The sequence below is a fragment of the Protobothrops mucrosquamatus genome, unplaced genomic scaffold, assembly GCF_001527695.2.
Source record: "Protobothrops mucrosquamatus isolate PMUCROS unplaced genomic scaffold, P.Mucros_1.0 scaffold420, whole genome shotgun sequence".
In the NCBI taxonomy this organism is placed as follows: domain Eukaryota; kingdom Metazoa; phylum Chordata; class Lepidosauria; order Squamata; family Viperidae; genus Protobothrops; species Protobothrops mucrosquamatus.
In genome coordinates, this window is record NW_015386749.1 from 418,680 (window position 1) to 442,845 (window position 24,166).

Consider the following 24,166-nt stretch of genomic DNA (forward strand, 5'->3'; position numbering starts at 1 on the left):
GGTTGTTTCAGCAGGCAGGACTGGCCTAGGGACATTTTAAATTGGTTTTTAATTAATTTTAAAATATGAATAGGCCTATTGAATATATCTTTTAATTGATTTTAAATTTTGTAGATTTGTATCGATTGTTCTGTTTTTAATTGGCTGTAAGCCGCCCTGAGTCCACTAGGAGAAGGGCGGGATATAAATGCAATAAACCAAACTAAACCAAACCAAACCAAATTAGATGCTTCACCTTGAACTGGCACTGAGTGCACAGTGCGTCTTAGCTAAAACCAAAATAACAATGATACTAGAATCACTGGAATAACAATTCCACAATGATGCTGCCTAACGTAGCCATTATATATCCCAGAAGCTAGTGCTTCTGAATCCTGCATGTTAGAAAAAATGCAATAAGTGCAGCTTTTTTAAAGTGGAGATTGCAGAGATGTTAGAATATTCCATGCTAAAATTTTACTAGAAGGTATAGAAACATGAGAAAAAATATGTAAATTTTATTTCTGTGGTCTGAGACATAAATATTGAGGAAAATGTTTTATTTGCATATTTGGCCAATATCTATACATACTATCTGGGAAAGTGTAAGTTGGCTTATCCTGATTATGTTCTCATTGCTATCAAGAGATAATGTCCCTTCCAAAGGAAAAACTGAACTTCATTGACTAAGTGATTCTGCCCCAGAGCTGTCTTCAGTTTCTGTTGATATTAATATCACGATACAAAGCCCATGCTTTATAAATATGCATACAACTCATTATGCATGTACAAAAGAATCAGTGTTGTGGTTTTCATTTTGCCATTTGCCTCTGTTTTGATCTGTCCTCAGAATGGCCATTAGAGTAACCTTCAAGATTTTGTTAATACAAATCAGTTCAAGCTCCATCCATTGTAGAAAGTATCTTCCATTTAAGCTATAATGTTAAATATTCTGAAAAACTGCACATTAACAACTATACATTAAAAATACACACTTCTGTAACAGTTGTGATAACGATTGTGATTTCTGGGATTCATTTTTCATTTTGCTTATTGAACTCATTAACTGCTAGGAGAAATATCCAATGAGTGTAATTTCAGATAGTAAATCTTTCAGTTAATACATTTATTTCGAGTAAATGGTGTCTAACTTTCAAATATTCTTACCTAGCTTTTAATGTATGAAGTTTTATTCAGAGGATAGCCTGAGTACTTATTATAGTGCATTGAAAGAATACCTTATAATCAGCAAATGAAAATTGCTAAGGAATGTCTGTGACTCCAGTGCACCAAGACTGGCAGTTTAGTATGGACGCTGAAGGGAGGTAGTGTTTATTCTCTGTATGTTGTACTTTCTTAATAAAAATATGTAATAGGTACCAGATGTCAAGAGAGAGGATTGAAACTGAACATAATAGATCTGCCTTTAATTTTTAAGTTTAAGATGTTCTTTGTAGTTGCATGGCATGATGGATTTTGTCTCAGTGTAATATAACAGTGTTCACTCTGTAGTTATTTTGAAAAGCATTCTTACAGTGCATAAAACAAATATTAGTTATGAAAGTATTTTTCAATATGGACTAGGAAAATCCTCAATGGTTGCTGTTGCATTCTTTCTTAATCTGTTGCATCCTATACTGTTTTACTATCTTCCATGGGTTGCAAACACATAGTTTGAGCTGGTACCCATTACCAATCAGAGTAAGAAACTGTGGTTAGGCAAATAAAAGTGAGGCAAGGTGAAAATGTATGCATTTGCAGACTGTTTAAATGAGCCATCCTTCTGATATCGGATAATAATGAAGGAAAGAGATTGGCTGAAGAAGTCTGCTGAATAATAAACTACTAGTGTGGGATAGTGGTTAGCTCCATGGCATAGGACCTGGATATCTACGAGACCGCCTTCTGCCACAGATTCCCTCCCACAGACCGGTACGCTCCCACAGAGCGGGCCTCCTCAGGGTGCCGTCGGCCAGGCAGTGTCGGCTGGCGACCCCCAGGGGGAGGGCCTTCTCTGTGGGTGCCCCCACCCTCTGGAACGAACTACCCCCCGAGATCCGGACGNACTGACCTAGGGTGAATTTTAAATAGGGAATAATTTTTTAAAGATTTTAATAATGACACAGCCATAAATATATTTGGTTTTTAATTGGTTTTATAGGGGAAATGTTTTTTGTGTTGTTTTTTAACATGCTGTGAGCCGCCCTGAGTCCCGTGGGGAGAAGGGCGGCATAGAAGTTGGAAAAATAAATAAATAAATAAATTAGGCCTGGGAGATCTAGATTCAAATTTCCCTACAGCTTCAAACCTTCCTGAATGATCTAAGACTGATGTGAAGATAAATTAGTTGAGGAGAGTTGCATATGCTAATCTCAACTCTTATAAGAGTGGGATACTTTTTTCATATGAAAGGGAATTAAGGAGGTTGTTTAATCTTAATAATCAAATCCCAGAACCAGTCACTGCAGTTTTCTTAACACTGGTATGGAAATAGTGTTGCCGACAAACCTTTTTCTGGGATCTTTTTCAACTACCAAATCTTGCTTTTCTCAGTAGACCTCCATCCATGAACTAATCAGGTTCAACCTGCTTAGTTTCTGAATCCAGACAAGGTTAGCCAGGTGTCACCATGTGCTGAGATGTTTAATCTTAAAACTTGAACACAAATGTCAATCCCATCAAACAGACAAAGGAATATTTATTAAAAGTCTGACAAAAAAAATTATTGATCCAAACTCGCATAACTTATTGTAGTTTGAAGACAACAAAAAACACTAACTTTCTTTTTTGAGGTTTATTAAGTGGCTTAGAATTATATACGAATTGAAGCAAATGAAAGTAAGCAGAGTACTTTACTTTTTATTCCAAATAAAGCAGTGTCCCCATTTTGCTCAAATTCAATTTTAGTTTGTTCACCCCCATCCTGTTCATTAATTAATTTAGCAAAATTCAAGAGTCTGGATTGTTTGTTTGGAGCTACAGGTTTTGAAATATTGAGAAGCCATGCCCCCAGGATGAAATCCAATCAAATGGTCTGGAAGGATCTTATGGTACTGAAAATCACAGAGAAATCCAGAAGGACTTAGCAGGCTCACAACACAGCCAGTAATTAATTTGTGTCATCCTCTAAGTCAGTCATAGTAGTTTTACTATAATATCTCATCTGAAAGTGTATCTGAAATATATTAAATTGAAAATAATATTTCAGTCTCTCTCTCTTTCTCTTTCTCTGTGTGTATGTTTGTAAATTTCTAACTGCTTCTACTAAATTGGCAGGAATACTTTCATAAACAGTAAATCAAAATTATGATAAATGTGCTTGAAACAAGAAATATAGGAAACTCTAGCATCCTGACTACCTCTAGTCTCTTCTTTTTCTCATTCCAAGACAGGAAGTTCATAATATTGTAAAAGACAGGAGGTTCATAATATTGTTGTCCATTCTTAAATAATTTTTGACAACTTTTCAAATCAACTTTGTGATGATTATCTACATAATGTAAAGAGCAATTTCTAATTGGTTTAATCTTTTTGGCACATATTTTAACTTAATCTGCTCCTCTTCACAAGAGTCTTTTGAAGCAAATTAAAGTTTAACTTAAAAAACCTTTTCAATAAATTTGACAAGGTGGCAACTCACTTTATTTTGAAATCGACAAAAATACTGTCAAGTGACTACTTCCATTTAAGTCACATCAGAATCACTAGTACTAAGAATTGTTGGAAGACTGATTTTTGATGAAACTAATATTTGTGATTAAATTGAATATTTAAAGTTCAAATAAGGAATGTGTCTTGGCTTGGTTTAGGTTTGGGCACTGGATCCCTATTTATCATGAATATCTGTTGATGGGTAATTGATGGGATACAGTATATGGTACTTATTTATAAAAGACTTCTGTATTTTGGAAGCAGTAGAAAAGACAGTATATAACTCAATGAATAAAAGATATGGAAATTGGCCTCTGTTGAAGAAGGACTTAATGCTTTTAAAGTTTTTCATTTTACTCTCTTGAAGTCAATATCTTTATAAACTAACTTGAAGTGGCATTGGGCCATATCATTTCTTTTTACAGACTTTTCTTGTATTCAGTACAAATATGAGAAGAATAAATATTTACACCATTTTCCTTTCACACTTTTTGAAACAAGGGAATAGAGGCAAAGGAAGTATGAGAGATTTTGGCAGTTCCTAAGTAGAAGTTAGAGAAAATAGAATAGCTAAGCTCTGCTGTGCCTCTTTTTAATTATATCCCAAGAGAAAATTATACACTTTTGTAATTTAACATTGCACTGTAATCTCAAAGATCCCACTGTTAATTTATATGTGAAGTCTATGATCTGAAACTCAATAGTTTATAAAGAAAGATGTTTTGTTGCAATGCTTGGTCCCAGCAGATACTTTGAATCAATTGATTTCTAATGTTTGTTTTAAGGAAGGAGTTCATGATGTTGCTTTTTGAATACACACACACAAACACACACACAGACAGAGACTGAGACAGACAGAGAGGCAGACAGAGAGAAAGATTTAGCTGCTGATCTCAAAATTATGACTTTGGATGGCTAACAATAGTAAAAAACAGCAGAAGCTATCTTATCTTATCTTATCTTATCTTATCTATAATAAATATAAGTATGTATGTAAATGTTCGTTTGTTCAAAATCTTAAATCTCCGAGAGTTCTTCACCGATTGCTTTGAAATTTTGACACAACGTTGCATTCGAATATGCACGTGTTTTTATATGCCTACTGTTATATAGATGTCACACCTGTGACAGGTAAAAACATGCTTTTTTTAAAAAAACAGAGCCATCTGTTGGACATAAAAGCAAACCAGACAATCTCTATATCTGCACAGACAATGGAACAACAAAAAATATTGTATACCCACAAGCATTGTGAAATTAAACATATTACAAACGTGCACTTTCTTTTTTCTTTCTTTTCCATTTAATCAGACTGAGTCACAGCAACGCGTGGCCGGGTACAGCTAGTCATATAATAATAAATATATAATTTGCAGCCAAGATAACCTTCTTAAACTAGCATCAAAGTAATAATTTCACATGCTCAGCCACGCATTCTGGCCCATATGCTTAATGACATAGCCATGACTTCAACGACTTTCAGGATTTAGGGGCTAATGTAATCTTTGGAAGAATGATGGCACTTTTTAAAAGGGAGGACCTGAAACATGCTTTTCCTTCTGGATATGCTGAAATTGGATTTTACATCAATGAAAATAAACTTATCCTTTTTAAAGTATAGATATGAGTAAGTTATCTATTTTTGAAATGTTTCTTAGTTCTAAGAATCAGAAGATGAAATATTTTTCTGTATGAGGCAGATATAATAATAAGCCTAAGGACTGGATTAATTTTATATCAATACCCATGGATATATAGATTTTTTAATCTTTTTTTATTTTTTCTGTTCCTTGTCACATTTAATTAATCAAAATCATCATTTTATATCTAGGATTATTTTTTCCCTTAATTATAACCTTTTTTTCTGTTGATTTTTTGTACTTCACTATTAAAAATTTGAAAAAATAAGCCTTCTCGGGAGGTACGTTGAACTGAAGATGCAGCAACCATAGTAATAATAATAATATGTTTGCAGGAAAGCAATTTTTTACAAGATTGAGCACTGGGAGATGATAGGAGTAACCATCTTGTTTGCAACCAGGCAGAGACTTTGAAAGGACATTACATTCTCTTTTTCTTAAATTGTTCATTAACTACCTTTTAACTATTAGCAGCCTTCAAATTGACAATAACAAATTCATGAGGCATATTGAGGATAATAGCATTTGTTTTCACACTGATTTGAATGTTATTTCTGACACAGCCATACTGAAGTATCTTTTGTGCTGTTTTGTCTAAATGTATGATACCACCTTGACTTTTTGAGCCTAAGGATATTGCCCATCAAATGTTCTCCTAATCCCCATTTATCTGATCTTAACTGAAGTTAGTCAAAAGGGTCAGCTAGGTGGATCCAGCATGAACACATTTTTGGGAGATAAAGTGATACTGTAAAGTTTAAGAAGTAATAGTCTGCCCGTTCCTAAGAAACTCTGCATGGAACTGCTGACTACTATCCTATTGTAGGTATATACTTTGAGGGCAAAGTGCTTTAACATGTGATGACCTGTGTAATTGCATATATTCTTGGATGACACTGGACTGATTTCACTGCGGATGGATAGTTGTTCTGGTAGATAAAAAATTTGCAGGGGAGAAATTGTGACAAATCCTACTTGATAGATCAGCAGTTCTGTGGGTTGCAGAATTCTGCTGGACAAAGAGTTCAGGGTTGGAGCCAGTGTTACAAACAGGACTTTTTTTCCTCATAGAATGCCCAGAACGGAGTTCCGGCACCTTTTTTGGATGGAACCTTGTAGGGTAGGCAAGGCGGGTTGTATGACATGTGTGAGTTCCGGCACCTTTTTTTTTTTTTTTTTTTTTTTTAGAAAAAAAGCACTGGTTACAAATATTACATTCTATTTGTAGAGGCACTCCCAGAGAGTGGTGTTAGGAAATTATACCTCTGCAAACAAGATACATATATTTTGTGATGTCACCCATACTTTGTGATATTATTTAAGATATTATTTAAGTGTGTAGTTGCAGGCTTAATATCATTCATACGGTTTTGAACCAGTTCTAGATACAGTGATGAGATTTGAATCTGCCCTTTGTCTAAATCAACCAATCATTAGGATTGTGCAGAGCACTTGACTTTGATGCTGCACAACTTGCTAGAAAACAAGTGAAATACCTATCCACAGAATATTAATGCAATTAGAACTTTTGCGAGGTTTTTACAGCTGTTTTGGAAGTGTGTGTGTGTATGTGCAGATGTACATGTACATGTGCACAGCAGTTCATTTAGCCATGATTTGAAATGGAAAGGGTGTTTCATTCATGCTTCAGTGCATTGTGAAACACTAGTTAAATGCTTTGCATAGCCTTGTTAGAGATGCTTTTCCATCAATTTTATTTATCAGATATATTGTGTATCCTTCCAGGATAGTGTGTAATGTGGTAGATTTTCCTTTTTTAAAGCCAAAGAACATCATTTCAAAAGAACTAATTGAATTTGGAATTAGCATCATTTAGTAATAGAGATTAACTCTGACCTATTGTTTTTTGTCAGTGGAAAGACAACCACAACATTATCTTTTAATTTTTGAATTTTTATATTTCAAAACTTGAAATTCCTACCATTTCTGGTTATCAGGACCCAAGCCTAGCAAGCAAAGGAAGAGAAAAGGATAGGCATAAAAAGTGAGAGAGGTGATGGCAAAATTAGAACAAATATCAAGATTTGTAGTATTAAGAGATCTTTAGCTCTTATGACTGTCTAGGTATTTATTTATTTTATTTATAGGCTGGCTAACTCCCAGATGACTTTGGAGACTAGAATTAAATACCAGCTTATTAAAAGAAAATATAAAAGACCAGAATACTAAAGTGACAAACAAAACAAATAACCAAAAGAAAAGAAAAGAAATAGATGTTTGACATGATGTAGATTTTCACTCAGGTATTATGTGCCTCATGCCCCAAATATCAAAAATAAATTTAATACATGTTTTTAATACCAGATTGTATAATAGCAATAGCACTTAGACTTATATACTGCTCCATAGTGCTTTACAGCATTCTCTGAGCGGTTTATAACATCAGCATATGCCCCCCCAACAATTTGGGGCCTCATTTTACTGACCTGGGAAGGCTGGAAGACTGACTCAACCTTGAGTTGGTCAATATCGAACTCATGCAGAGTTAGCCTGCAATACTGCATTCTAACCACTGCACCACCCTAGCTGTATACATGTGCTGCCAAAACTTCTGGAATCTGGTCCACTCCATATGTGTTGAGACGCCATCTGTGTTGAATTCACAGTTAGCTTGACTGAAGAAAGTTGGAGGACTTGTACAGTAGAGATGCTTTTAGGAAGTTCTGTGTGATGATGGCATCTGAAATATATGATTTTAGTTCCTTTGTATTCTGTCCAAAGTTACTTGCCATGACCACAGGTTAGATAAATAAATAAAATAAAAAAAAATCAAAGATCAGGAAAGGATGGTTTGATCAGAAGACCTTCTCAGAAGATGATGCCCTCAGCAATGAGACTCTTTATGTACTTCCTCATATTAACCATTTTCTCACAATGCATAATTTGCGGTTTTGTTTTTAAAGCTAGTTTATAGGAAACAAAACCATTTTAATGGGCCAACCAAGATAGTAAAACATGATTATAATAGAGTTGTTGCAAAGTACGAATTTATGTCAAGAATGTTAATTATTTGTTTATGAATATGTAAAACAATATATAACAATTGCTGAATAAGCAATTTCTGACAATCCATGAACTAAGTAAATCTGTATATTGGTTATAAACTCGGCTGGAGATGTTACCTACCCTGGTAATGAAACCTTTGGAAACCAACCCACAAGCTCGGAGAACAAGCCTTTTCTCTCTCTCTCTCTCTCTCTCTCTCTCTCTCTCTCTCTCTCTCTCTCTCACACACACACACACACACACACACACACAAAGCTTTTACTCAGTCTGTGCAGAGTAAGTAGCTGTAGGTCATATATACATATTTTTTATAGCTTTTTCTCTTAAACTAGAAGGAATAATTATTAACATCTACGTAACTTAATATAATGAAATTGCATGAAAAATAATCATTAAGTATCTGATAATTTTTAAAGCCTTTAATAGCTTTTGCTTATAAAAACAGCACTCCAGATACATAGCAAAATTATCTGCTTTGAAGTTTATTAACTATAAATGATTATAAACTTTTAAGACTACAAACTGCAAATCTCATTAAAGCAACCTGGAACTTTTCCAGAACAGAGCTATTCTCTTCTATACCAGGAACCTGCCTGCAGGAATCAATGAGCAACAGGAGAGGCATATTCCAGGAAATTGGTCATTTCAGCAAAACCCTCATGTGGTTGGCTTAATCATGAAATGGGGCTGCAATTGTAACTCTATATTTTAAGCCATAATTATTAAGGAAATACTGGGATATTTTAGAGTTTTGCAACTCTTGTCAGTATGCGGGTATACTAATATCCATTCTCTGAAATGTAAGAACAATTATGTATAAACAAGAAAACTAGATGCATCTTTGATTTTACAATCAATATAGTTATCCTGTAAACCAGACATGTCAAACTTGCGACGTCACATGACGTCGCTCAACGTATCAGAACTTTTCCCCCATTGCCAGCAATGGGGTGGGCGCGGTTTCATCGTGACATGTCCGGCCTGCGGACCGGCAGTTTGACACCCCTGCTGTAAACTGTGAGTCTGTGTTGCTAATTCCTGGACTAGTTCCTGACAGTTGGAACAATTAACCAATGGAACAACCTACTTCCAGAAGCGGTGAATGCTCCAACACTGGAAATTTTAAAGAAGAGACTGGACATAAAAAGCATGTCATAGCTAAATATATAAATGCTTTAAAATTCGGGTTTTTTATTTCTAGCCTCCCAAGGTGCAATATAAAAAAATCCAGTGATATATATAACAGATATGCCTTTATTATTTTGTCTGAAATGGTGTAGGGTTTCCTGCCTGAGCAGGGGGTTGGACTCGATGACCTCCAAGGTCCCTTCCATCATCATCATCATCATCATCATCATCACCACCACCACCAATAATAATAATAATAATAATAATAATAATAATAATAATTTGAATGATTTACAGATAAGTAAAATTGTATACTGCCTGGATATCCATTCTGCAGTTGAATTGAGTTAGAAGCATATCCCATATATTATGGTACTGTTGAAATAAATTGATCAACTCAGAAATCCTGCTTTGTTCCAATGCCAAACATGAGATATTCTGGAGTCAGTTTTAATATTACATTCACTGCATTTGAAGAGGCCAGTAATTGGAGACATCAAGTTGTCTCCTCAGTTCTCCAGTATTAGATCTTAATTTTAGGTTATGCTGAATGAAATGCAAGTTTGTTCATTGATGTTATCAGACTTTTAAAACTAGTCCAATGTAATACTTATAGGTGAGAAAAATATATACAGTTGCTATTGCCTTGGTATTTTCTAAAGGCCATACGATTAATGGCTACTACTACAACAGAAAACAACTTTGTAAATTAATCTTAAAATAAAAAGATTTACATTGTTGGGAAACAGTTTGAGTTAAACATTTTCCGGGAATATACTGATTTTTAGATATTTGAGCAGTGGGGGGTGGATTTTCTGTGGAGCTGAATAATTACATCTGCTTCTATATATTCAGTGGCTAAACTTATAGGATAAATGTGGTGGTGTATAAGTGCTCTTGAGCTCACCTTTCATTGATTTTTGAGGTAAATGTATAGATTGGGCTTAGACCTAAGACTAAACTTTCAAAAGCATTTTAGTGTTATAACTCATTTCATATATTCTGCCAACAGCTGTTTTGTGTGAAAGTCTTCTCCATCCTTTCTCTTCTATATCACTGAAAATTATTTCAATATTTATTTCCCAAAAGTGTACATAGAAAATCCATTTCCAGAGGTTTAAGTATAATGGCTTGTCTGTTTCTGGCAGTAAGTCCTTCTCAGGCATGGGATGAGATAAATCCAGGCAGGTCATTGCATTTCACAAAGTTAATGTTTATGGTAGATGGAAAGATAAAAAGCAACTGTAGAAAAAGTGGTAATTTTGTAGAATATTTTTAGTTAGACAGTAGTGAGCCAGAACATACAGTAAATATTTCTTCAGTATACAAAAAAAGCACAAAACAATCAGGAAAACATGTTGTTGGACGGTAGTATATTCATCATTTTCTTCAGTAAGTGAGGAAAAGTTTATACTTGGTGACACCTGTCTTTTTTCAACTGTGTCTTGCTGTGAAAGAAACTAATCCATTATATCACTTCGGTCGTGAGCTATTCAAACTTACCAATGAGTATAATAATAACTTGCTTCAAAACAGACATGTTTGCATCACAATCCTTATTAGTTTTCATATTAGGTTCAGCTACTTGACCTCTTAGTATGTATTTGTTTACTTAGCACAAGCTCTTAGACATGACTCAATCAGTTCATTCATTTTTTTGGGACAAAAATGAGACCATAAGATACAGAAAATATTTGCCCCTCAGAGTATACAAAAAGCCTTTTATAGATTTATATTCCAAGATATAAATTCTAGATGTTTTCTTCCTGATCTTTTGAGGCAAAATACAGGCTTTGCTTTAATAACAAGATATATTACACAGAGAACTACTGGGGGATTTTATTGCCATTCAGCAAAGTTGGCTTTTTACAATGATTTTGAGAAATAAACTGGAGATTATTAGATAACATGCTTACATTCTTTTCTTTCTTTCATCTGTATCATTTATAATTTTAAAGAAGGAAAAAATAAAACATAGATGACATTATCTTCCTCTCTTGCTTGTTTACATGAACTTAAGCAATTTTCATTCCTTCCAGCAATGTTTCCATTTCGCTGTGCAGATCATTAAAACAAGTCAGGTAGAAATATTGACCTTCATATATTTTTATTTTATTCAAGCACGTAAATTCTATAAAATAAAAAAACCCTCCATACTATCTTTGTTTTTATTTCATTTAGCATTTTCAGACCATGTTGAAGACTAAGCTAAATGTCTTAACTCTTCGGAAGGAACCACTTCCCACTGTAATCTTCCATGAGCCAGAAGCCATTGAGTTGTGCACCACAACTCCATTAATGAAGACTCGGACACATGCTGGATGCAAGGTATGTAATAACTGAAGCAACACATCTTCTCTGGCAATGTTCCACTTGAACAGAAGATAAATGAAAAGAGGACTCCAAATATTTATGCTTTCAGAATATATGAGCATCAATTGATAAAACTGGCATGTTATTAATATCCAAGGGAAAAAAATCTGAGGAAAATATTTCGTTAGACTCCATTCCATGTTTTCTGGACTTGTTAAAACATATTCCATATATACATATTGCTCATTCTTTGTTTATAATTCTGTTTGGTCAAATTAAATTTTTATTACTGATATTTTTTTTCCCTTTGAGTCAGTTTTTTGACTCTTGGTGATTGTCTGTTCAAGTTGCTGCAGTTTTCTTGGTAACATTTTTTGAAAGTGATTTGCCATTGCCTTCTTCCCAGGGCTGAGAGAGAGTGACTGTCCTAAAGTAATCCAGCTTGTTTGTGCCTAAGGCAGGACTAGAATCCATGGCCTCCCAGTTTCTAGTCTAATATCTTAACCATTATACCAGACTAGCTTTCATTGACACATTAGGCAGCTGCAATTTTGAATATGTTGGTCCCTTAAATAGCATACAGTGACTTAGTTTCCAACTGATGTTGTAACCCAACTCCCATCATCCTTCAGTCAGCATGGTTGTTGACTGAAGGAACTGAAGAGCAAAATGTCTGATGAAGACCAGATTATGGGAGATTTATCTCAAAACATTCTTAAACAAATAAAAATAATCGAATAGACATTCCATACAAATGTGACAGGTAAAAACATGCTTTTGTTGAAAAACAGCGTCATCTGTTGGACGTGAAAGCAACACACGCTTTTACCAGTCTGAGCCACAGCAACGCATGGCCAGGTACAGCTAGTAAATAAATAAAAATACTGTGATGGATTGCAGAATACATAGTATATATAAGATACACGATTTATTTCCTGAGTTCTATGATGGATATCAATGAATAGTGGGACTACAAATGATGCCTCCTGCCTGTGTCCCTTGAGAATTACGCTGAATCAAAGAAAAAGTGCTGGACTATGTGGATTGCCTTCATATATGACAGTTTCTTTACCTAATTTTAGTTTAATTGAGATTTTGTGTAATTGCTTCCAAATAGCAAAATGCAATCATTTGAAATACCGTGTGAGCCTTTGCATCTGTAGATCCCGTTCTGCTCATAGAAAACTGTAACTCATAGTTTTGTTGTGGATGTCCCTTTAGATAGTTTGTGCCTCCAAATTTTTACTCAATCTTGTCAATGTTGTGTTTGATTTTTTTGTCATGAAGTTTTATTAAGCCTATTCAGTAACAGGCAAAGCTATTTGTGTGTTATATAGTAATGTTTTTAAATATCAGTTAACTTTTTAGAGAAAAAAAAACAACTATGGAAGAAGGAAAGGATTTTTCTGTAATTTTAATAATAATAAATCTTAATAGTATCTTTCAAGAAATTACGATCTTGGGCAGCTGACAGTCTATGTCTTAAACAGTTAATTAAATATAATTTGGCAGCATGGGCTATCTTTATGGAGATATATGACCATTTTTAGTCAAACATAGAAAAGAACAAAATGAGACGTTTACCATATTTTTACAAGTGGTTAATCTTCCACTTCTGTGAGCATCTTCCTTTTTATCAGGCTTTGAAATATGGCATGCCATGCCTGTAGATGACAGCCATTTTGATGCAATGATTAAGGCACAAGTCTAGAAACCACGAGACTGTGGGTTTAGTTCCACCTTAGGCACAAAGCCAACTGTCTTTTAGCCCTATGAAGCAGGCAAACCACTTCTGAAAAACCTTGCCCAAAAAACTATAGAGACTAGACTAGGCAGTCACCAAGAGTCAACACTGACTCAAAAGCAGAAAGAAGAAAAGGAAGGAAGGGCTTTTAAACAACCACAGGATATATCCTTAGTCTTATATAATTTTCTTCATGTAATTGTTTATTACATTTAGCAAATTCTGGCACAATTTTCATATCATAGAATTCTTTGGACAGGCCAAATCTGGGTTTGCTGCCTCAAATGGCAGCACTTGCTGAACATAGATGGGTAAGTTTATTCTTACATTTAGTAATCTGAATACAAAAATAATTTATTTTGATGATGGCAACAGTTGATTGTGCAAAAATGGGTACTTGCTAGAATATGAAAGGAAAAGGTAGGATGGTGAAAGCAAATAGAGGATGTGGTGGTAAGGCCAAGAGGAAGAAGAGGTTAGGAGAGAAATTGAGTCTAGTTCTTTGCTGATGTAGTTTGATAGTAACTTTCAGTTCTTGGAAAATCACAGCACCCCATTTACAATGGGTCACATGTTACATGGTTTCACTTCTGCTTTGAAAGAGTCCCAAGCCTTAAAGGTTCCCCCATAATACATTTATTGAGGTGGTGGTCATTTACCTCTAACACATAAGGTTGCATTCATATTCTCATCACCACAAGCATTTGAATGATTACTTATTTATTGTGCATTCTCTGTTTTTGGTGGTTTTGTTTATGGATCTGTATTATGCTATTTTCTTTTACTGTTCATATTTTATGATATGTTAGTATGCTGTTTATCACTGCAAGTCCACAAGGATTTGGCAGCATACAAAGTTAATTAATAATTTTATCTATTTGTGTATGGTGTTTAATATATAAATCATCATAATACTCATATTCTGAAGAAGATAAATGGAGCAACATTTATGTGAAAATCTCTAATTTAGCAACAGTTATTTTACTGAAAATAATAGGATGAACAAAGTATAATAACATGAAGCTGTGAACTGTAAATTATGGCGGTAAATGAAAAATCAAAGCATTTTTCCCTGCCAGGTTTTCTTTTTTTAACATGTAATAAAAATTATAATAATTTTGTATAATAGAAAATAAATAGTTTATTAATTATTCAGTAAAACATTCAATCTATAATCAGATATTTGTAGATTGGTAATTTAGATCATAGATTACATCCTAAATTCATAGTTGGAACAATAAACCAGACTGTTTAATGTAAATTGGCCCCTTACAATGTGAGCATCGCCCATAGGCCTGAGCAGACCCTAAAAACCAAGATCATGGACTCCAAAGAGCCGCTCCCCGACGATCAAAGATTGTCTGCAGTTTATAGAATTAATTGCAAGAACTGTGCGAGCAATTACGTTGGGGAAACAACTAAAAGGCTCAGGACTAGAATCCATGAACATAAATTGGCAAATAAAAGGTGGGAGCAGCGCTCACAAGTGTGGGCCCATAGGGCCAGCTTTGGCCATACGTTTGATCTGGCCAATGCGGAGGTTATATCCTGTGAGACCACCAAGGGTGGCCGCTTGCTCAAAGAAGCCTGGCTCTCCGATGAGAATTCCATCAACCAGCATATAGACCTCCTACCAGCCTATCAGACCCTCAGAAGGTGGGAGAGACAGCACTGCGATCCACGGAGGAGACATCTAGCCTGTCCTTCGCAGGATCGGGTGGCAAAATGATCAATGAGACAGCAACGATCTCTAGAAAAGACGATGACCCGGTTAAAGGGGAGAGAAACCAGGGATTTAAACAACGGGACAGCTCCTTGCACGATTGGGGCAATAGGTCTACAGGTGAGGCGGCTATGACTTCCATGGGAGGAGATGACGGACCAATGGTGCGCCACGGCTGTGAGCTGGGGATAGACGCGTAGAGGTGATCTGGAATGAGGCGGAGAGCAGGAATGCCTGAACAGCCATCCTTCGCAGGATTGGGGTCGGGGAGTTACGGCCGGGATAACAGTGGCCTTGGGGGTGGGAGAGGATGATGGGCCAACAGTGTACCCGAATTGCAGTTTGAGAAACAACATCCGAGATCGCCCCAAAATAGGGGAAGGAGACAAGGCACAGAAATGTTTGGACAGCTGCCCCCCCGGGCGCTTGTACGCGCGCCAGAAGAGTGATTGAGGATCGGAGAACAACCATCAGGGACAGGGACAGGTTTCCAGATGCAGAGCAACTCGATGCATTGTGGATGAGCACAATCAACGGGCCGATGATGCACTCGAGAAGCCGGGCGCAGAGGCAGGCCGTTACATAAACTAGTTCCCAGATCTACTTTCATTCCAACTCTGACGACGTCAGCAGTCTGGCCGATGAAAGCTTAGTGACTTTTTAACTACAGGCTTGTTTACATTAAACAGTCTGGTTTATTGTATCCTAGTGTTCATTTTTCTTTCTTTCAATTTGGTTTATATATATAAATAAAATGTAGAAAAAACGAACACCAGGATAAAAATAAAACAAACCTGTTTAATATAAACAAGTTTGTAAGTAAAAGAATTACCAAGCTTTCATCGGCCTGACTGCCGACATCATCAGGGTTGGAATGCTAGGTGATTAGGAAGCTTGCCTATATAGCTACCTGTCTCTGCGCCCGGCTTCTCGAGTGCATAATCGGCCCATTAGTTGTATTACTCTGGAACGTGCTAAGTTGATTCACATCCGGCAGCCTGTTGGTGGACCCGGTGGTTATGTCCAGATCCTCCATTACTTTTCTAGCGCACGTGTAAGTGCCTGGGGGATGGCTGTCAAGCTGTCTCTGCCCCCTATCTATCCTCCCCTCTCTCATTTTGGAGCGATCTCTCAAACTGCATTTCAAACGCTCTGTAGGGCTGTCATCTTCCCCTATGGCTGCTGTTGTCTCGCCTGTAGCTCTCTCTCCCCAATCCTGCAAGGAGCAGCTGTTAAGATCTTCCTGCTCACTATTCTCCCCCCCTTTTGTCTCTCCTTCCGAGCTGCTTCCGTGTGTCCGTTTTCCACACCTGATCTTGACACATCGTTAGTTTCTTGTCCCCTTCCATAGCAGCTGTTACTGCCTCACCCATAGCCCTGTCACTCCAGTCTTGCCTGTTGCTATCTCATTGTAATGTTCCCTGCCCCCTCTCTCCTTTTTCCGGTTTGCTGTCTTCCCTAGGGATCACAGTTTCCCCATTTGTAAAATCATGATCTTGCTTTTGTACCATGAAGGGTGGCCATCTACTCTGTGGATTGCAAAGTTGACTCTCCCACTTTCTAAGGGTCTGGTATGCCGGTAGGAGGTCTATGTGCTGGTTGATGGAGTTTTCATCCGAAAGCCAGGCTTTTTTGAAAAGGCGGCCACCCTTGGTGGTCTCATGAGATATGGCCTGTGCGTTTTCCAGATCGAATGTATGGTCCAGGTTGGCCATGTGGGTCCACACTTGTGAGTGCTGCTCCTGCCTTTTAATTGCCAGTTCATGTTCATGGACCCTAGTCCTGAGCCGTTTGGCTGTTTCCCCAACGTAATTGCAGGGGCAGTTCCTGCAGTTGATTCTATAAACTATAGAAGATTGCTCACCGTTGGGGAGCGGCTCTTTAGGACGCATGATTTTAGTTCTTAGGGTCTGCTCTGGCCTATGGGCAATGCTCACATTGTGGGGAGCCAATAGCCGTGCCGTGGCTTCGGAAACACCACAGATGTAAGGTAAGCTTATCCGTGTGGCCGGTGTCGTCATTACTCCGGAGGACTGGGACCTACGCAATTGACGTGGTCCGCTGTCAGGTCTCACAATTCCGCGGGGTAGCCATTGAGCCTAAAGGTGTGATATAGATGTTTTCTCTCTTCAATTTTGGCTCTAACCGTGCTACAGTGGGAATCGATCCGTTTGAATAAAGTCCTAATACAACTAATTTTGTGCGCTACCGGATGATTACTCCTGTAGTGCAGCGTTCTGTCCATATGAGTAGGTTTACGATAGACGGATGTACATAATGTACGGTTAGATGTCGACTGACTAGTACATCTAAAAAGGTAAGGGTGCCTTGGGTCTCTTCCTCTGCCATAAACTGGATGTCCGGATATACGGAGTTCAACTGCTCCAGGAATTTGATGCTATCTCGTCTTTTGATAATTACAAAAGTATCACCCATGTAGCGTATCCAAAATTTAGGGCGATACCTAGCCATTACTATAGTCTCTAACCGCTGTAGCACCGCCTCTGCAATAATGCTTGAGATGGGGGGATATATATTAACATTTTCACCTTTTTTGTGATCATTTTGGCTTCTGGATGGGACCACAAAAATGTAACGTGTAATTTTATGAGTAATATCTGGACTGGGTTGCCATGGTTACTAGCCTATGTAACTAGTCAGCAACAGTTAGTTGACTTATTGTGATGATTAATGTCGAAACTGCATTTCAACTTCAGTTGGCTTTGCTAGATAGACCATTCTTTATTTCTAAAACTTGACAACATAAACTGTATTAGGATGACTATACTTGTTCCATGAAGCTTGAAAAACATTGCTCCCTTGTGAAAATAGATATATAGGTTATTCATCTTTTCCCCAACAGTTTTCAGAAAAGGAGTGCCTTTAATCATATTAGTTATAAGAAAATGTACTTTGATATTCTTAAATTTTTAGGGAGCATTAAGAATCAGTTTGGCTGATAATAAATTTAAGGACTTATAAAGAACTGATCAGAGTTGTCAATACCTTGACTAAGAAACAGACTTATGAAATGAAATGACTTATATGGATTCATAGTAAGCCTTCATAAAGTCATAAAGCCATCACATGTCTATATTTTTCAGAGCACTTTTATGAAAGAATTGATGTCAACTTTATTTAGAATATTTCATTGTGACTGGGAAAATGGTTCAGTATAGGGACACATTCTTATGCAGCACTGTTCCTTGAGTTATAGTTTTAGAGACTCATTCAGTAGCCCTCTTCCCTTTGCCTCACTTTTCTGATATTCTGTTTTCCTGAGCCATGACTTTAGCATGTTTGTAATACTAATTTACATTTTGCATTTCTCTCTCTTTCCCCCCCTCCCTCTTCTTTCTTTCCCTCTCCTTCCTGCTGTGTTTCAATCCTGGAATAAAGCATAATGATACTGCTAGGCATAGGATTCTTTACAATAATATACATTATCACATAATAGGTAATTTATATATGATATATTATTATTTATAATAATCACGCCCTGACATACGTTTTTTGCTTAACATTCAGGATTTGTGACTCATATAACAGCAAAATACTCTGACAGCTGTTTAATTTTATTTTGTAGATAAAAATATATTGCAGAAACAATTTTTGGAATTTCTGCAAAGCCTATGAAGAATATATATGGTTTAAGTTTTATCCTTGTCAAATAATATTTGCATCTTTTGTACTTTGTCGCTATGGATTTGGGATCTAATAAATAAATTAATTGTGAGTGGTCCAAAATCACAAGTAAACTTCATAGTCATTTGAGATTTGAACCTGGGTCTCCTCCTTCCACGTGGAGCTAGCACAACTATTAATCGCATAAATGGATTGGAATAGAGAAAAAGAGGCAAAGAAGTGCGATCCATTCTCATAACACCATCAGAGAAGTTGTAAAATTGGTTAATATGGCTGGCTCAGGAATTCTGGGAGTTGAAGTCCACGAGTCATAAAAGAGCCAAGGTTGCCTACCTCTAATGCTAACTCTGAGGATTTCTGAGTTCCATTATCCTAATGAAGATTTGGTGAATCCATCTATTTGTGACAGAACACTTCCTTTAGGATATTCTTAAAATAGTTAAGCTAGTTCTCTGTTCTGTATTTTACTTCCTTGCCTGCCTTCAAATAAAATAATTCTTGCTTTGTGCAGTTTTGAATTGCAGGCTTTTTAAATTTAATTGTATGGGCTGTTCTTTCTTTCACTCCATTATGATATTATAAGTCTCATGGATAAGAAATAGGAAATATAAAACTACAACAACATTTGCTGTTCCACGCAGTATTTGACTCAGCATAATATGTTAGGTTGTTCTGCATTACATTTCTCCTTTTAGAGAATTTCTATTTATTTATTTATATATTTTGTAGGAACTTTTGACTCAGCATAATATGTTAGGTTGTTCTGCATTACATTTCTCCTTTTAGAGAATTTCTATTTATTTATTTATATATTTTATAGGAACTTGCATGCACGCATACATATCTTTCCCTCATGCTATTTGCTGTTCAGGGTAAATGCAATACATTTGTGCAAAGGGCAGAAAAGGAGTAAAAATTGTAAGCCAAATAAATTAAACACAAGATAGGAGAAAGAAACAGCTAAATCTAATTTATATCAGTACCATTCACTGTACCTCTCCATGCATTTTGATCTTCGTACGGTTCCTTTAAAACTCTCATTTTGAGGATTTCAAAAACTCCATTTAATCACAAGTGATATTCTTTTTCACCCATTTGCTTTTAATTTAAATATTTGTTTTGCAGTTGGATCCTTATTTGTTCTCTTTGAATGACCAAACTATCTCAAAGTCACAGACACTTCTGTATCCAATCATTCAGCACCCATTTATTATTGATACCACCTCTGTTTTTGCCACACACATATCTTACAAAGATGTCATGGTAAAAATTTTCTGTAGAAGTGGGTGGCAAATGTACAGAATAAATTTAAAACAAATAATTCTCCTTTATATTGCATTCAAATTGCTTTTATGTTTCTCCTAACATATCTAAACCTCACTTCTTATATATCATGTTGGGTAGAAGCTTGCATATATGTGCATTTATTTACATTCTGAATTCATATCAACAGACTTTTGTAATTTTCAACAGAACACTTGTTTCTCAGGACCTTTGTACCAGTATTAGAAGATTTTAAATTTTTTCCATCCAATTTTGCACCATTAGCAAACATTCCACCAAGTGCACACTACTTGCTCTAGTTATTTGCCATTTATGTATAAATTAGCAATTAGTCACTCCGTTTCCTTGTCAAACACAACTAATTTCTAGGGTCTTCGATGCATTAATTTTCAGATATTTATTGATTATTGCAATAATCTGTTTTACATTTAGATTCTCATGTTATTATATGGGCTAATGAAGAGTAAAAATCAGATACGAACATCTCTTGCCCAGAGTGAAATACAGAACAATCATGGCATTGTTCCAATCATCATACATTGCTGCAGTTTTCACACATACGTATGTTCAACTAGTTATACAGACACTCCATAAGCAAACTAAACCATGTTTTATTTTATTGACATCATCTATGTCTGTTTTGCTTACCATTTTTCATCAGTGTCACAGTATTTTTCCATTTTATCAATGTTTGGGGTCACTAACGTTTATAGCATTCATTTCAACTCCACAATTTGACATATTACCATTCTCATACTCTTCTTTCCAACATTTGTTCACTTCAGTTTCATCCCATATAATCTCATCACTTTTATTCTTATTTCCATTCACTGTGATGGAGAATCTTCCTCCATTCTGTCAATATTGTAAGGTAGACCAGATAGGAAATGCAGTCAGATGAGTTAATTCTACTTTATTGTAAACTTACTTTTTGATAAAGGTCAGGCACTTTTTAATAAAATTTTATTGGAAGATGTTCTATAGATGCTCTGTTTCCTTTTTCTGCTGTTCAGGGTTGGTACAGTGACTTTGTGTTTGTCTAAATAAAGTTCTTATGCAGTTTCTCTTGTGGGAGATTGTGTTATTACTTTGATACTGGAGCACTTGGTTGGTGTGGGTGCTTTTTCAGTACACTTGTGCTTCTAGTTTGCCATTGTGGTCTCTGCTGATCAGGATGTTCAGGAAGGGTAGTGAGTTGTTGTTTTCTTCTTCTTTGGTAAACTGGATTCCTTTGAAGATGTTGTTTATGGTTTTATGGATGTTCACTAATTGGTCCTTTTTTATTATGGTGGATGTGTCAACTACATGTCTGATCCATATTTTGGGTTGTACTTATGAATTATGGCTTCCAGATTTTACATAATGGTCTCCACTATAAGACCTGAAAGTGGTGATCCCATAGGTGTATCTTTAATTTGTTAACAAGTTTGTCCATAAAATTGGAACTATGTAGTTAGGCAGATGATTATATGATTCATAAATAATCTTCATGTATTTGGTTTATGTATTTGGTTTGTGGAGCAATGTGGTCATAGATTCTTTGGCTAATTCCGGATCTATGGATGTGAAAAGGACCATGACATCAAATGAGACCAACAATCAAGTATACAATACCCCTATCAAGAAACTGCCAAACAAACAAACAAACAGGAAACAGCCCAACCAAAGAACCTCTAAGACCACCCTCACCAACACTGACAGGGCAAGCTACTAGAATATAAACTGAGGGCAAACTGCATTCCTTATCACTGATGATACTTAGCTTGAGAAATGAAATGTCTGCAAGAAAACAACCAAGCTCAGAGAGCACCAAGGACCCCTCAAAATCTTGCATGTCTCTCTCCTCCATCCCCTTTACAGTCCAAGAAACCTTTAACAGTGCTTTATTTCCACAAAAATCGCTCTAAATATTTTATTTCTGTTTTAATTTTATTTTATGTCGTCCACAGCATCTATCACTTCATCCTTCCACTAAGTGCCTTTTCTGATATTTCCTATTAACAGAAGTGATGCCTCCATATCCTTCTCTGTAGCATAATCCTTTACATTTCTTGTAAACATTTCCCATATCCTGTTTCTTTGTATCCAACTTTGTATTTGTGATGTTTGAAGATTATATATAATCTTTTTTTCAATATAGGATTCATACTTGTGGCTCTTAAGTCTGGGTGGCTAACAATAGTAAAAACACAAGCAACAAAAACAGTAGCCCTCTTCCCCTCTCCTAAATGAAGGAAATATACCATCACTAAATATAAAGGCTTTAAAAGCAGTAATCAGTACCTTGAGTCGTGCCCAGAAAGAAGCTGGGTCCCAATGCAGCTCATGCAGCAGTGAGGGACATGGGCAAACTAAAGAGTGCCCAATACTATGTGAGCTGCTATATTTTGAATGAGTTGCAATGTCTGGATGGTCTTCAAAGAGCAGCAAAAGTCCAACCAGGAAATTATTGCAACCTTCTCCTTTCTCCTAGCTTCTCAATCACATTACATACCTCTTTTTCATTTGTTCAGTCATTTAGACATTCGTTTATTTATTAATACCATTTAGTATTTAGGCTTCTTTTCACACCATATTCTGTGTTTTCCCTTTTGGTATCCCAGGAGCCAAAAGCACTGAATACAGTGCACGTTTTTATTTTCCCCTCTTTTCTGTGGCTAAATCAAAGAACTAAAGGCTGATCTTGTACTAGAAGAGAAACAAGAAGTCTTAAAAGCTTCTGACTGTATGTTCCTAAAAGTTTCCAATTTTATATAAAATTTAATAACATTTCTTCCATTCATTTTCCCCTCCCACCAGAAGTTTTTCTAAAGTATTTTATAAAATGTTTTCCCCAAAATACAGTTTTAGGCAAGAAAAGCTCCTGCGGAACAGTAATATTTTTTTATATCTGTGTTTATGCGTAAAAAGAAAGTTTATAATCATTTGAAGAAATAATGAGCCAGGTTATTTTGCAATAAAGTAGATGTTCTATTTCAATACTTCTAATTTTTTTTCTTGAAATATTTTGGAAATCTTTTTGGAAACATACAATTGAAGTGCATTAAACTACACAGCAGCTGTACAATGTCTATTTTCATTTCTCCTTTAAATGTGTCTTTGTTCCAATTCCTGTTTTTATTTTATACTTAACAATATTAACATTTTTTCATGAGTAAAATACAAGTCTAATAAAAAATAATAAGGAAAAAAGAAAAAAGTTCAAAGAGAAGGAAGGAAGGAAGGAAAAGATAATTAATTAAACAAGAATCAGGAAAAAACAACTTCTGATCTTTCTTTCAATAGGTATAAACATACTCATTATCAACACATTATCAACATTGGAAAAGAAAAACTTTGTCAATGGTACAAGACAGGAAAAATAAAATTAGAGAAAATATGCAACAATGGCAAAACAGTTTAATATATATATAAAACACTAAATATAAATACTAAAAGTTAAATTTAAGTGGGAATCATTTTCTTTTATACTATACATCACCCAGAAGCGAAATCCATTGATATGCAATATGGTTTCTAAGAAAAGAGATATGTAGCCAGTTAAATAGATACTATCAATACACTTCATTGTTCATTGTACAATACAAATATTTAGATTAGCAGTTGAAACAAATGAAAGAGAAAAGAATATGGCATCACTAAAAAGTCTTTCTATTAGTTTTTTACTTGTGCTTTATCAGTATCTTTTGTTGTTATTCTGTGATTTGTATGTTTTAGATTTCCAAAAACCTGTTGAAAAGCTTAAATAATAATTATTTGAGTTATAAAGTGACATTTATTGCAAACTATAAATATAAAACTTACTCTGGGTGAAACTATAGACTACTAAAAACTTACGTTGTGCTAAGTTTTAATGGAGATTAAGAGGAGTTCTATTTAGTCTTAACATAATGTATCATTGTCCCAACAAAATTTTCAGGCTTTATTAGAGGATGTATTTATTATTGCAGCATTTTTGTACTGTTCTTCTCCACATTTAACATAGTAATGACTTGCTGCCAATATGATTGTGTAGCATGTCCTGCTAGAGCA

General features: G+C 35.6%; 1 protein-coding gene across 1 annotated transcript in view; it reads left to right on the top strand.

The window, feature by feature from the left end:
* The window catches only part of PID1 (phosphotyrosine interaction domain containing 1), a 77,078-nt gene that overhangs the window by 15,090 nt on the left and 37,822 nt on the right, over positions 1–24,166 (top strand). The window contains exon 2 of the mRNA XM_015816293.1: positions 11,607–11,753. Coding sequence (XP_015671779.1) covers positions 11,607–11,753 — 147 coding nt within the window. The remainder of the gene's footprint in view (positions 1–11,606; positions 11,754–24,166) is intronic.